This window comes from Helianthus annuus, chromosome 3 (genome assembly GCF_002127325.2).
Source record: "Helianthus annuus cultivar XRQ/B chromosome 3, HanXRQr2.0-SUNRISE, whole genome shotgun sequence".
Lineage (NCBI taxonomy): Eukaryota > Viridiplantae > Streptophyta > Magnoliopsida > Asterales > Asteraceae > Helianthus > Helianthus annuus.
The window spans coordinates 170,326,522-170,342,971 of record NC_035435.2 but is presented as its reverse complement, the minus strand read 5'-3'; the positions used below and the strand labels follow the sequence as shown (position 1 = coordinate 170,342,971).

At 35.2% G+C, this 16,450-nt stretch overlaps 1 protein-coding gene across 1 annotated transcript; it reads left to right on the top strand.

Moving 5' to 3' along the window:
• The first annotated feature begins 15,850 nt into the window (after nt 1-15,850).
• On the top strand, nt 15,851-16,450 carry LOC110932580 (probable aquaporin PIP2-8). Its single transcript, XM_022175907.1, has 2 exons — nt 15,851-16,311; nt 16,444-16,450. The coding sequence occupies exons 1-2, from the start codon at nt 15,851-15,853 to the stop codon at nt 16,448-16,450; spliced, it is 468 nt and encodes a 155-aa protein (XP_022031599.1).

Genomic DNA, 16,450 nt, shown 5'->3' with positions numbered 1-16,450 from the left:
TTGTAGGATATAATGTACGACTTAAACGTAGTTTTTAATTATATTACCTTTAGTATCCGTTGATTATGTTCATGGCGTGTGCTTGCGTTGTTTGAAAATAGGCAGGTTTTGTTTTTTCGGCCGTAAAACTGGCTAGGCAGCTGTATATACAGCTGCTGTATTAAAAAACAAAAACAGACTTTTAGCGGCGACACGTGTCGCCGCTATTGCCTTTCAATCTTTACCGACGAAGGTTAATACCGGCGACACCTTTAGCGAAGACAACTGTCGCCGCTAAAACTGGCTGGTCAATATCGGCGACAATAATTAATACCGGCGACAACCGGTCAATACCGGCCCAGCAATACCGGCGATGCTTTACCGGCGACATGTCGCCGCTAATGGTCAATAGCGGCGACAAAAGTGGTCAATACCGGCGACACCCGTCGCCGCTAAAGGTGCCCTGTTCTTGTAGTGAAAGTATGTAAAAGGTATATGAACTTTTATTGCAATATATAAGTTTATTCTTAGTAATTTCCAAATATGTTAAATAAACATCCTCCACTTTGATCCTCTTTTCGATCTTCTTTCTCTATAACTTACGGTGCCGACAACTGGAATCCAAATGGCGCAGTGGCTTCCACTAGGAATCCTGCTGAAAGTAGCTAGGTATTTTTATATGTATATATTCCACGAAATGCGGAGAAAGTAGGAGATTTGGTTATTAGGGTTACAAGATATTAGATATATATATGTAGCAGATGCAAGCACAGAGATTCATGGTAAAAAAATATACGAGGAGAACTTGCTAAACGACACTTGCTTAAAGGCGTAACAAGAGACGATGGAGCCCTTCATGTTCGTATTCTTAACAGGCGATCTTTGGAATAACTTTTTGTTTTAGTTTGTTATCGAAAAAGACAGCGATAGTACTTGTCGTATCTGTCATGCATTAGTAAGGATGTTTAAGAAACAAAGATACTGAATCTGTGAGTGCATGTATAATGGACTATAGATATATTTCTACGTAATGTGTAGTTTTATAAATTTAATTGAATTTATCTATCGACACGAAGACCGAATGCATACACTTATAAAAATTATAGACTGTTTATCGAACAAATACGTGTACGTATTTATATATAAAACAAAATTTCATAAAATGGACACATCTTAGATTTGCATATAAAATTTATTTATCTACGTAGAGTTTCGTTTTCAGTAGAAATTGGATTTGCTATTTTATATCTTCATTCGCTTTGCATTTATACTCTTGGTTCTTTTGCTTCTGAAGTTGTCGGTTTCTTGGACATGGTGCAAAAGGACGTGCATATCAATTTCTCGACGTTGAAAACTAGAGTTTTTTTTTCTTTTTTCAGTAGAATTGGATTTGCTATTCGAAAGAGGGTTCTGACGTTTGTTGCCCGTTTATCTACCATTATTATATAATTTTATTTAAATTGAATCACTGAACAAAAACAGCAATATATCTACACATGTATAGAATCTGCATATGCTTTAAAAAAACAACAATCTACACATGTATAGAATCTGTATATACTTAACAAAAATACAAATAAAAATTTATGTTTGTAAAATATTTCTATAAAATTAAGTAATTTATTCTCTCCTCTCTCATCTTTCCATGGTAATAATTTTCCAGCATTTTTTCGATTAAAAGCACACTTGTGATTCTATACATGTGTAGATCAAACAAACTATAAACTATATGTAATTTAAGATGTACGTCCATTTTATATAATTTTGTTTTATGTATAAATACACATACACACATGTGTATGTTCATATCATAAGAATCTAAACAATCTGTATTTTAATATGTGGATGTTCAGTTAAATTTACTACACATTACCGAGAAATATCTATAGTCCATTCATACACATTCACCGATTTAGGGGCTGTTTAGTAGCCTTTTAATGACCATTCAGATGCTACTTCTTAATGGTTTGAAACCTCTGAACGAATAAGAGGTAACCTTAATTCTGAATGGTTAAGAGGTAACCTCTGAATGGTAAATCATCACATGTCACATTCTTCTACCTTCTCATTGGTAAAATTATTAATAGTTCCATTAAGAGGTAGACTCTTAATGACCAGGGGCGGACCCAAGCCTAGCCCAAGGTGGGCGGGCGCACCCCCGCGGAAAAAAAATTTAGTGCTAAGTTCCGTCAAAAATCCTGTCCGCACCCTTTGGAATTTTTCGTCCGCACCCCTTGGAATTTTTCGACCGCACCTTTGAAATTTTTCGTTCGCAGCCCTTAGGTAAAAAGTGTTATCAATTTATATTTTAATTTTGTTTTAGTAAACTCTTATTTTTTAAAAAAAAAATACTACGTAAATTATATAACTTTTAATACCTAACTAACTAAACCCAAATACCCATACCTTTACCACTTATAATTCCTAACTAGCTAGCCCACCAAGTCTTAGCACATTAACCAAAGCCAACAATATTTCAAACTATAATAAAATAATTAAAGCCCAAAATCTTTAGAAATTCTCTCCAGCTCTCTCTCTCTCTCTCTCTCTCTCTCTCTCTCTCTCTCTCTCTCTCTCTCTCTCTCTCTTGACCTGCACTGCCAACGAACAATATCACCCAGCGACAACAGTCCAGTAGCCGGGGACCACCGTAATCAGCTAACATACCACCGTCGTTTGACACCAAATCTAACCGGAATCCGAACACGGGTAAGTTTCTTTGTTATTTTGATGATTTTGGTTGATATTATAGGAGAAAAAAGGGTAATAAAGTTGTTAAATAGGTTTGAAATTTTGTGTGTTTTGAAGTTGTTTATGGTTGTTTAGATGATTTTTAGGGTGATTATGTTGTTTATATATTTTTAGGGTGATTATGTTGTTTATATATTTTTAGGGTGATTGCAACTTACGTTATGATTTCTAGGGCTTGAATAGTTGAAAATTAAAATTGAAACATTATGTTAAGGAGCGATGAACTTATGTTATATAGAGAAAGAATTGCTTAAGAAATTAGTTTTAGATGATGTTTTTGATAGATTTCAAAAAATGAAAACCCGTAGGGCGTCGACGTTTTAATTATGTTTGTAACAAGGTTTGACATGTTTTTGATGATTATATAAATTTAGTTTGATGTTCGTTTTTTTACATGACCCGACCCGATACGAATCGATTTTTTTACTTATATACCTAGGGGCCTAAAATTTTTAAAAATGTTCTGCACCCCGATAAAAAAATTCTTGGGATCCGCCACTGTTAATGATCATTCAGAGGCTATCAAACAGCCCCTTCTTACTCGGCGGCGCCAAATAATACTTTTAAATCCTTAAAGTAGATGCATGATATGATCACTAGTACTCTCACCGTCTTTTTCGATTAAAAAAGTTAGTCCAAAGATCCCATGTAAATTAAAAATACAAACATGAATTAGGGTTGCACCATAATCGATAATTTACATTTAGAAATGGTGTTTTAGAATCTAAAGAATTTTTTTTGGTGCCATGTTATTTTAGAATCTAAAGAATTTTTTTGAGTCATTATACATATATTAATGCTTTTGAGTCATCATACATATATTAATGCAACTATTACATACACTTACATAATGTACAATGTGAGTGTATATATAATATATATTGGTTTTTATTTACATTACTCATAAACTTTTCAATTTTTTTTTTTCACATTTACTCATGTAATCGAAATATTTTTTAATGCAACTATGCAAGTTAATGAACATTGATGATAAAAATACATATGTTTTTGCTGTGGTATAAACTTGACATGCCTGGTCATAATATACAATATTAGAGAGTGATGTTAATATGTTATAATTATTGTTATTTGTAATTAACTAATTACCAACGACAGTATTGTTGGTTAATATTAGGTGATCACACAAGTAATGTCATAAATATTTTTTTGTGTGTGTAATTATGTAAATAATAATTAATTTAAATGAGTTATAAATCTCTCACTAAAAACTTGAAAATAAAGGAGTTCGAGTTGAAGCATTAACTGACAAAGTTTATTACTTGTATAAATATTAATATTAATATTATGTAATCGTGAAAACAATATTCTACTCCGAGTGCTCGGGTCAGCCCAATCAGTTATGCTTTCCTCTCTTTTTTAATTCTGCTTATGGTAATTGCAACTCATTATATAAACACTAAACAGTATAGACACACACATTTCGTCAGATTATAATTCTTGGTATCAGCATACAACAGATTACTCTATATCAATGGATCATGATACCAACATGAATGAAAGGTAATCTAATTCATCTTCCTTATCATATATAGTCATAAATCATAACACCCTACTACAGGCTTACATTTGCATGTTTTGCTAGATAAATGTTGAGGGTTGAAGTGTTTCTATGTTCCTAGATGATATAGGTTGGTTTGAATTGTGGGCTATAGGTTTATTTTGTTTAGTATTTGAGTTTGAGTTGGGTTAGAATTAGCATAGATTACTTACATAATGTAATTGTCTTGGTGTGTCGAGTTGAGTTTAATATACGGAGAGTTCAAGAGACATGTTAGTCTTAAAATCCTAGTGTTCTGGTTTTGTTCATGATCTCGCTAGCTAGCAGTAACTAACTATTTGTCGTTAACTTAAACTTGACAAATAAGATGGTTATCGTTTCAGATCATTGCAAGTGGCTATGTACGCTATATTAGTAGGGATCAAGATCGGATTGCTTGAGAGGATTGTTCATATGAGTGAACACACTCCACAAAAAAATATAGGAGTGGTTATCTCCTTAACAACTCTAGTGGTGAACTTTTTTGCTACAAAATGGAAGCTCTATCTCAACAAAGATGCGGGCCATAAATATTGGAAGATAGTTCTTTTCAATGTCCTCGCCATATTTACAGAAACCTTGTTTTTCTGTTCCCTACTTACGTTGCTTGCATCCGAAGAGTTTCCTTATTGGTTTGGTTTTCTTATGGCATGCACTGTGGTCACCCTCATAGAAGGCCGAAATGTGCCACGCTTGGTGTTCAATTGGTTTTACCAAAAACTTGTCAATGCCATAACATTGGTGATCGAGAAGTTATCAGCGTTGATTTTGAGAGGTCAGCTAGTAGCAAATGATCATGTTTAATCAAGAAATACATACAAGCACCGACACTATATATGCTTTGTGACATTAAGTTTTTAAGTTTAGTTTTGATTTTGTGCTTGGATATGCTAGTATGTAACTAATATCTTAGCATCCAAATGCCTCCTCTGTTGCAAATATATTCTTGAAATAATTACATGGACAATTTATGTGTTATGAAATGATTTAATCCCATCTTTGCATAAAGTTATACCTTAAGTCCTTAGTATTCACTTGTACCACAACCTATTGGACTATCAATGCAACACCCACCCAACCTAATGCATCCATCCCCATAAACCATATGACCATGAAATTTTTCCCAAATTTTGACTTCTTAATTCATAGACCATGGATATGGGAATGACAAACTTACTAATCAAGGTCGCCCCCACTAAAAGATCCCCTTATATCGTTGTTGCCTTGAACAATCCACCAACCCTGTTGTTTCTGTAACCGCACCATGATATTGTCCGTTATGGCTGGATGAACCACCATCGCCTCACGGATTTAAAACGCGTCATGATGGTGAAGGTATCAAGCCCCTTATAAGGAAGCCTTCGTTCCCCTTCACAACCAATGTGGGATGTTACAGTTTCCCTAAACGATCCATCAGCATCGCTACCTCCTTGAACGATCCATTGAAACCGTTGCCATTAACGATCAAGGTCAATGTTCCACCTTTCTTTAACTGTGGTTCCCCATCACCAATACCACATTCAAGGTGTCATTGGACTAGACGATTGTGCTCTAGTTTACAACTACAAATGTCCTACTTACTAATCGCACCTCTCTTCAATCATGGCTACTTTATGTTTTGGATATGGGAATAAGGGGACTAGGGGTGGTTCACTAGTGATAGTTACCATCACTCTCAATGTCCAATAAAATTATGCCTTGTCATCAACTAAATTTCCATCACTAGTGATAGAAATGTAGGAGGGGTGGAATCACTAGTGATGGAATTCTATCACTCCCATTTATTTTTAATTTTCATTTTAAAATTATAAATATCACTAATTTTTTTTATTTTTTTTATTTTAAATTAGAAATTAACAATAAAACACTAAAATTAAAAATTTCATTAAATTTAAAACATACTACTTCAATTTAACATACTAGAAACATACAATTTTTTTTTACAAAAAAAAACCTACTCCAATTTAACATACTAGAAACATACAATTTAAAAAAAAAAAAACCCTACTCCTCGTCCGAATCCGAAAACTCCAAACCTAGAGAACCTACTAGTTCGATTAAATCGAATCTCAACCGAAAGTGAGTTTCTTCGTTACGCAATTGTAAATTGATATCTTGTGGAACTTGAACGGTCATATTCCAACAACGGTCGAATTTTTTAAAACTTTAACGCGTGATATGTAGCACGCGTTGAAACTTCAACGCGTTAAATAAACACCGGCGGCGGTGTTCCGTTTGAATTCAACGAGTGATGGGCCTTCATCACGCTACCGCCCTGAGTGGCCTAAGTGGTAAACATGTACTCACAACGCAAAGGTAGGAAAACCAACGGTGCACATGGTGTGTTAGTGCCACACCTATAGTGTTTCATGTCTAGGCTCTAGGGCCTCCAAAAAGTCGCGAATCAAAGAGAAATAATAACTGATATTAGGGGAAATTAATGATGTCATAAGGATAATCCAGATTGGTTAACGACTATTTTTTTATAATAATCTCTACATATTGTGATTTACTCAATCATTGTTTGCCATAAATCCCTATTTACTCAATCACTGTTTGCCATAAATCCCTAATTGAAGCTTCAAACCTTTGAATTTTGATATTGTGCTTACGATTGAGATTGTGCTTGCGAATTTCCAATTGGGACTTGAAAGGCAGAAAACAAAATTGATGTTTTCTTTATCCCAATTCAAAAGAGTCCCGACTTTGTAATTCGCTTAGGGCCTCCAAAAATGTTAGACCTGTCCTGGCCTGTAATAAATATCAAAGCAAATGTCTGCAGCTTTCATGTTCATAGAGGTTAGGTTTGTGTAAGTTAGCTAAGAAGCTAAAGTGTGTAACAAACACTTGCCTGGTAACCGATTGCAACTTGGGGAATAAGTGAATTGATGGATGGCGGTGGAAAGAGTCCAGAGATAAAAGTGAAACTGGATTTTTTTTTAAATTGCCTTTCAATGGTTCAAAATGGCGAAGGAGACTCCCGTCGCCACCCTATTTTAGCGCAGGAGAAGCCAAGCCGTCACAGGGGTGGAAAACGAGGAGTCAATGGCGTATGAATAGAGTACTACTACTCCATATGACGCGGGAGAGGGGTCAATAGCTATTTTGGTAATTTGAAAAAGTTGAAGTTTAAATTTTTAATTAATTAATTTGCTAAACGAGGTTATTTTGGGGATTTGCCTTGTGTTTAAGTTTAGTTTTAAAATGATGAGAATGTTGTGTTGTGTACATGTTAATATAATAAATTAATGATATTGTTCACTTTTATCCATTATCATATAACGGACGGAGAAAACATATGTTTATAAGTTATTCTTTTTCGGTCAATTTGTAGGGCTGGACTGCTTTTTCTTTTGTAGAAAGTTTCGGTGTTTTTTTGATGGATTAAAATATGACCACTAAAAACTTATTTCTTAGACCATCTAGGCATCTAATATATATTCTTAAATTTATGTTTACATATTCACGTAATATTAAAAACATTCTTAGGGGAGTGGGGGTGGTCACTAGTGATGAAATTCTATCACTCACAAACATCCAATCATGTTCCGCCATGTCAGCAACCACTATTCTATCACTCACAAGCATGTTTTAGTGGTGGTGGTCATCACTAGTGATGGGATTCCAATATACAAGTATTAATACACAATATACAAGTTATACACATACATGCAACAATTCTTCAATGCGTGATATTATCAACGCGTTAAAGTTTCACGAGTGATGGGAATAGGTGCGGCGGTGTGCTATACTTTTTCACGTGTGATGTATGGCTATAACGCTCCCACCCCCATTGGCCTTACTAATAAATTTTATCAATTGTTCATGATATAACTGAGGGTTATTTCCTATATTAAGATTTAATCACTAAATAGTTAATTACTGTTTTCGTCCCTGTGGTTTGTTAAAAATCACTATTTCAATCCATTAGTTTAAAAATTGCGATTTCAGGCCCTGTGGTTTCCCTTTCGTAACCATTTCAGTCCACATCGTAACCATTTCAGTCCCTGTATTAATAGAATAAATGGATTGAAATGGTAACAAAAGTGAAACTAGAGGGACTGAAATGGTTACGAAAGTGAAACCACAGGGACTGAAATAGCAATTTTTAAACTAATGGACTGAAATAGTGATTTTTGACAAACCACAGGGACGAAAACAGTAATTAACTCAATTATTTATTTTCTATTGTAATACAATACAACATTAAGTATTAATCCCGAAGATTTCAAATATGCTAAGGTTAATTAATTTTTTTATATATTATAGACATTCAAAATTTGATTATCAGTGTTACAGACTTGATAAAACTAGTATTTTGATTTAAAATGTTAAACTGAATAATAAATTATACAATCAAATGTTATTATTGTATTTTTTTTTTTTTTTTTTGATAAAAAGAAAGAGGCACCCGTTAATTTCTTAACAGACCCGTTGGAAGGGAGATCTATCCTTCGACCAGCCAACATTCTGGTCTTTGGATGGGTAGGAGGAAAACATGCATGTGTGGATCTAACAGGAGTTTCCCTGCTTGTGGGCTTAGGTGGTAGTGCTTTCATGGTGGGTCAGGCTGCTTCGGGTAAAGTGACCAAACATGAGAAAGCGTGCCTTGACAACCAGCACGTGTTTATCCTATTTGTTTTTGATACTTTTGGTTTTCTGGCGCCAGAAGCTGTGGACCTGCTTAGTCGAGTTCAAAGGGTCATGCATAGTAATGTTATGACCCGATATCTATGGACGTAGTTTTTAAAAGACTTAGTGTTGCTATTCAAAAAAAAAATAGCGGCGCACCTTGTTACCCGTTTATCAACTATCTTAGATGTAAATTCATAACACGAATCTAAATAAATATAATAAGAATCAACTACAAGCCCAGATGCAACATTAAAGAAAAAGAAGGCGGCTACCACTTTATTCATGTGAAATGATGGAAGCAATTTTTATTTTACTTTTAAAAAAAGCAAATAAAGACAAGGGAAATAAGTACATATGATTCTTCCTTCAACTCTTGCTCGCCAAGTGAACGGAGGGGATGCCTCAAACTTTCTCAAAAGTATTGACTATTGAGTTGTGCTACTCCTTTTCATTGATATACGTATCTACATATATTATATAAAATATATACTTAAAAGTTTATGTTAATATTACCATGTAATATATCAGAAACAACATGTATGAGTCATCTTAAAGAAGTGCATGTACTTAGATATTGCATATATATCTAACTTAGTACAATAATTGTTTCTAAAAGAAAAAAAGAAGTGTTAGATATTGCATATATATTAAAATAACAGGGGACATGCATCACGAATCATGGCTTTTCTTGCATGGCTATAGGAGGTTGTATTGACTTAGATTATTAGATGCCTCTCGAGCAATGTTTTAAAAACCGGTAAATACCGGCCGGTTATACCGGTATTACCGTTTTCAGATGTAAATCCGGTACGAAACACCCCGGTAAATAAGTGAAACGGCATAAGGTTTGTATCGGCGGTAAAATCCGGTATACCGGTAAAATCCGAAACACCCAAGGTTATTTTAGTTTGGGTTGTTACTTATTTTTATTATATATGTTACTTATCTTATGTAATTTTTATATATTGTGATTACTTGTAACTAAAAGTTCTTATTTAATATTATATGAAACGAAAATAGTTATCTTCTAGTTGATGAGGATGACGATAATAGTGAAATTCATATTTTATGCGATCGTGAACTTGATGTATTCAATACTCAGATGCCTTAAACATATCGTACACTTTCATTTAAAAGAGCTTGTTGGAAAATTGAATGATCTTTTATTATCTTTTGGATTATTTTCTATTATGGATTTACTTTTGCATCATCTTTTAATATGTAATCATGCATTTTTGGATTAATTTTTAAGTTGATGTTGTAATTTATAAAATTATAGAGTTAGTTAGTCAACCCGGTTGAACCGCTCGGTACAACCTGCTTCAACCGGTTGAACCATTTTTTAGCCTAATCCTGTTTGATTTAAAAACCGGTTTTTAAAACATTGCTCTCGAGACGTTATTGATATATTAGATGGTGAGAGGCTTCTAAGTAATTTAATGTCAATTTATTATATGTGCATGAGTTAATGACTTTGTATTTAATTTTTTTAATGGCTAAAGTTGCAAACTATGGGGATTAGAGTTTTTTCTTTTTTTTTGACCGGCCAACAGAATAAATCCTGAGCACTCTTGGGGAACTCACTGGACCAAACGGAATACTCCAAGAGTAACCCGAGTCCACCACAAATTCCGGGGAAAACCCGGTAATCCACTCACCCGTAGGCACGACAGTAAAATTACCCGTAAAACCCGTTTGGCTCAAGGATCGAACCTAGGTTTCTCTGGGTCTCCTATCATTACCCACCAGTGCCTCACATTGCACCAAGTGGGAGTTGAACCTGCATCTCACAAGAGAAATGCAAGTCTTTCACCACTTGATCTAGAGATCATTGGCGGGGATTGAAGTATTAAACCATTAATCTCTTACTATCCTAAACTCCAACTCATCAATACCAGTGGGTTATTTCTATGTGGATGACTTTGTATTTAATAAATCTAAGTTTACAGAACTGTTGGTTTAACTCATAAGTTTATAATCACTGCTTGGTTCACTATATTGTTGTATAACAAGCTTGTTAATAACTTATATGAAAAAATAGAGTAAAAATAACTTTGATGTATGCAAATAAGTATACGTTTCATAAAGAGTTTTAGAAAATGTAGTACCGTAGGTGTTCTTCACTATCTAGTGTAAGACTCAATCCGAGATTGCTTATTTCTTGGCTTTTCCGGAGTCCTATAATTATAGACACTTATTTGATATCTTCGTGACACTAGTTCTCGTGACTTAACAGTTGACGTTCTTCCAGTATTTCCCTTCATGCTTATGTTGACTAGGTTGTGACGCGAACTGAACCCAGCAGGGACGGAACTAGTTTTATAAGAAGGGTAGCACGGGTTACGGTTCAATCCCGTATTCGTAGTGTATTTTTTTCGATTTTATACAAAGGATACCCTAAACAAATACGAGAATACCCCAAAAAAATATAAAATTTGATATTATTAAAATCCAATTTTTTATAAGCCAAAACGATTTACAACCCAAAACTTGTAGAATAATCAAGCCCATATGATAAAGTAAGCCCAAATTAACAATAATATAACTGAAAGGATACCTAATTAGTAAATGACAAAACTTAGCCCAATACCCAGAACAATAAAATAAACCTTTTGATTATGAGCGGCAATTGGAAAGTGGAAACCAAACGTCGAACTAGAATGATAATATTCAAGAAGATGATGGCATTGATGCAAGTTTGAATGCTTCAAATGATAATATGGAAGAATATGTTGATATTGGTCCAAGTAATCCTACAACTTCAATTCCTACAACACGAGATAGTATCGATTTGAATGATCTTCCTTCGGATCTTATGATAGGCCATATATTGCTAGTTACCACCCTAATCAAATAAATGACATAAGAAGGGCATATCTTGTTCAAAGGGTTTTTCAACCGCGAAGTCATGTATTTATTTTACTTTAGTTATTATCGTGTTTCATTATTGTATGATTGCCCGGTAAAAAAAATTTGGGATACCCCTAAATTAATGGGCTAGCTCCGCCACTGGAACTCTGAACAGTTTTGTAATCAAATGATCCAAAGAAAATAAATAGGAGCTTGAAAGAATTTAGAGATTTAAAAGAGACTCCATTCATCATTTCTTTCGTACCAAACTCAAAAGAACTAGTGGCTTAGGGTGTAAGGGGCACTCCCCTAAGAGGGGAGTCCCCTCTCTTACGCATAACCAATCCTCGTGTGCCACGTCAACTCCCCTCTTAAACTCCCCTAACACCCTAAATTGATGGCGGCACTCCCCTCTTAGGTGACTTGGTTTTTTATTAAAAAAAAAAAGAAAACTTTTCATTGGTCCACTTCTCTCTCTCTCCTCCCTCTCTTCGGTGACTTCCCACCGATTTCACTCCCCCAAACCACTCACCTAAGTGATGGCGGCGGTGTTCCCCTTAGGTGAATGGGGTCACCGAATGAGGTCACCGAAGGTGCCCCTTACACCCTTATAAACATATGATACATTCAGAAAGATATAAATTAACTAATCATTATTCCCCTACTTGGAATTAACTAACAACTCATCATACATGAAACAGCTTCACACTGATACCGGGGAGATTTGCATGGCATTAATGTGGGTGTGCATGGTGAACGTGGAGTGACCAAAATTGAAGCACGTATCATCGTTGAAAACGTCCTTGTCGTTAAGGATGGAAGAAAATTCCACAGGGGCCGTCACTCAGTCTACTTAGAGGCATTACGGGTGTGCATGGTGAAAGTGGAGTGACCTCGATTGAAGCACGTTTCATTCCCGCACCGTTGAAAACATCCTAGTCCTCAAGGATGGAAAAAGACTCCACGGGAGCCGTCACTCAGACAGGGCCGGCTCAACCTTTTAGGTGACTTTAAGCGGATTTTAAAATCGAGGCCCCTTTCAGAAAATACATATATACATCAATCCTTTTTTTTTTTTGAACGGAAAATTTGGATCACTGACGGACCACTGGAGTATCATCGTGCCACCAGCAGAACCACCCGATCATATCCATCTCCACTAGGCAATAATGCCTATACACCAATTCAAGAGAAAACCCAATAAATCTGGGAAAACCCCCTTTGTGGGAATCGAACCCATGACCTAATGGTCATAAGCCTTACTCCACCCCCAAGATACCACTAGGCTATAATACCATGGGTATATACATCAATCCTAACATAGGAATATGATGGCACACAATTTGTATTCAATTAGAAAAAAAACTATTAAAAACTTGATTAACCATTAAATAAAAAAATCTATTAAAAACTTGTTTACTGCCTGAAAGTAACTTGATTCACCATAACATGTGAGAATAGCATAAAATATAAAAATACTTTGGAAATTGTTTCTTTAAAATTGATTATAAAGAAAAGAGTTATAGAAACATTTAATTAAAACAAAAAGAATTATGAATAACAGCAGTAACACCGAGAATGAAAGTGATAAACGTAAGACACAGTTGCATTTTCAGAGTCATGATATAAGCAAACATCGAACGAAATGGAGCTGTAACCTGAATCACTTGACCAAATGGAACAAACAAATACAACCATTAACAACTTACTCAATACTCTATTTTTCATATGTTAATACCGTGTAGGCACTTGTTGAAAAAGCCTCTACCAAAATCAAGCCAGCAAAAAACAAAAATTTGGAACAAATATCAACAAGAAATTGGAAAAACAACAGATTATTGGATGCTATTTCTATTTACCTTATTTACCTTATTACCTTCATCTTTAGAACTTTAATTGGTTGTGATTAAAATATGCGACCTTTCAGTTTTCAATCTAAGACCTAATTTTCTAACAGACCTGATTGGTAATCCTCAATGTTTAGTGATGGAACCCAGGCCACACATTACTCAGCAATTTCCAAATGCAAAGCCCAAACATATATGAAAAAGGAACTCGAAAATTGGGGGCCTCATGAAGGGTGGAGGCCCAAAGCAATGGCTTGACTTTACTGTCCCTAAAGCCGGCCCTGCACTCAGTCCACTTAGTGGCATTCGGAAATATGACGCATGAGAGAGGTCAATAGCTATTTTGGTAATTTGAAAAGGTTTAAGTTTAAATTCTTAATTAATTTGCTAAACGAGATTGAGCTGAAAACATCGTAGTGAGACGAAAACATTGGGTGTAATATGTATCAACTATCAAAATTCACAATACACACAATCAAACATATTCAATCACTCAATCCACCAAACATACTATTTGTTATGCTTAGGTTGTTTATGTTAGAATACTTTCATGCACTCTATTTGTCATTAACTTAGCTAGTCCACCTTAACAATTATAGCGCTATAGGAGTAGCACACCATTGTTAAGTTAACATATTTTACGGTCTCGATCACTTCAGTGTCGATGGACGCACGTTATATTTTACGGTCTCGTTCACTTCGGTGACGAGTGATGCACATTATTCTAGTGGACACTCGGGTTTGGCTTATAGTTATGCATTGTAGCTTAAACTTAGTATATAAATTGCCATTTGGATTTGAGACAGTCTTTTATGCTTATGCTATGTATTCAAACTTGTATACTCGCCAATTTTTGTTGATTTTATTTTAATACATGTTGTACGAAACGTCTGTTGGCGCTTGAAGAAATCTATTTAGGATGGATTTAGAAACGCACTTAAATTCTTATTCGTAATTTTATTGATGTAATTGTTTAAGTTGCAAATGTTGTACTTTCCAATTCAAGATAATGTAATCCTTTTAGTATCAAATGAAATATGTTTATTTAAATATTGCCACCTTAGCAGGTTATGAAGTCTCGAGCAATCTTGTTTTCGTTACTCCGATGTTTCCGTCATCGTTTGATACGAATTCCCACCAAAGCTCTCCTATTGCCTCCAATATTGTGTCTCTAGCCCTCGTGGTTTTTTTAATTTACTTTCAACCACAGGCCCAAGCCCATTTCTTCATTTGATTTACAAACCACTTTACCGTCCATGAACATGAACCGACCCAAGATCATATCTAATGGGCCATGGTTTTATGAGTTTTATTTAGTGGGCATTTTACTAAATTAATTCAGCCTCAATTACTTAGCCAATACAATAAATTGATTGGTTCTCTCTTAAGTCTCATCCGTTATGTATCCATAATCCAACAAAAAATTCAAGAGCATCCACTATTTTAGTTTTCTAATGATAATGATTATAAATAGTAATTTTAAATTTAAAATAATATATAATATATAGTTTTTTAAATATTTTGTTATATCACTATATTATTTTTAATACTTACTTTTAATTTTTAACATATTTTCATTTTTTCCTATTTACTTTTTAGCTTTTAACATATTTTCATTTTTTCCTTTTCTAAAACCATATTTCCTTTATCATTTATTTTTGTTTTTAATAATTCTTTTCTCTTTTTTTAATTCATCTTTACTTTATCAATTAATTAGATATTTCTTTAATAACTTATGTTCGTTAATTTTTTTTTCTAAAAATTAAGTACGTAGTTGTACTTAACGAGTTCACGCAACCCGCGCGTTGCTGCGGGATATTAAGAAAGCTAAGATATTATAGGTTTTAAAATTATATATTTTTATTTTTGAGTATAACAACTGGATATATGTATACAAAAAATTTAGAGAAAAATGCTCGGATAGTCCCTGTGGTTTCGTCTTTTTTCACCTATAGTCCCCAACTTTCTAAAATTACCTGAATAGTCCCCAACTTTTCATTTTTTGTTCCCGGATAGTCCCTGACGTGGATGGAGGTTATTTTTCTCAGTTAAGTTGGTGTAAAATGACTATAATACCCTTACTATTAAAAAACTAATAAAAAAGGGGCCCCACCATCTACCCAACCCTTCTTCTCCCACTTTCTCCCTCTTTCTCTGTAATCTCAGACCACAACTTCCACTCACCTTGGTTGTAGACAGTGAAACAGAACACCACATTTTCTCTACAGAAATGTCGAAAGAAGTAAGGGAAATCGGAGAAACAGCAAGGCGAGACTATGTCTACCCACCACCAGCACCCCTCCTTGACATGGCGGAGCTGAAGCTCTGGTCCTCTTACCGAGCCCTCATAGCAGAGTTTGTCGCCACCCTAATCTTCCTCTACGTCACCGTCGACACCGTCATCGGCTGCAAAAAAGAAACCGACCCATGCGGCGGCGTTGGCATCCTCGGCATCGCTTGGGCTTTCGGCGGCATGATCTTCATCCTCGTTTACTGCACCGCCGGTATTTCCGGTAAGTCACCGCCGCCCCGCAAACGGTGGCGCCGCTGTCGCCGTCCTTCCTCTTTCCCCGATGCGCTCTCTTTCTCTCTCTCTCTCTCTCTATCTCTCCTCGCTCTCCCTCTCTCTCCTGTGTTGCCGTCGTGCGCCACCACCAAGCAATGGTGGTGGCCGGCCGATGATTTAGAGAGGTAAGTGGGTGTTGTGTGGTGGGTTTAAGGTGGTCGAGAGGTTGGGGGTACAAACACAAAATTCGTTTTCGTTTTTATGCTCGTTACTTTGGATTATTTATGTGAAAAACTAACAAAATTAATGATATGCAGCTGTTGA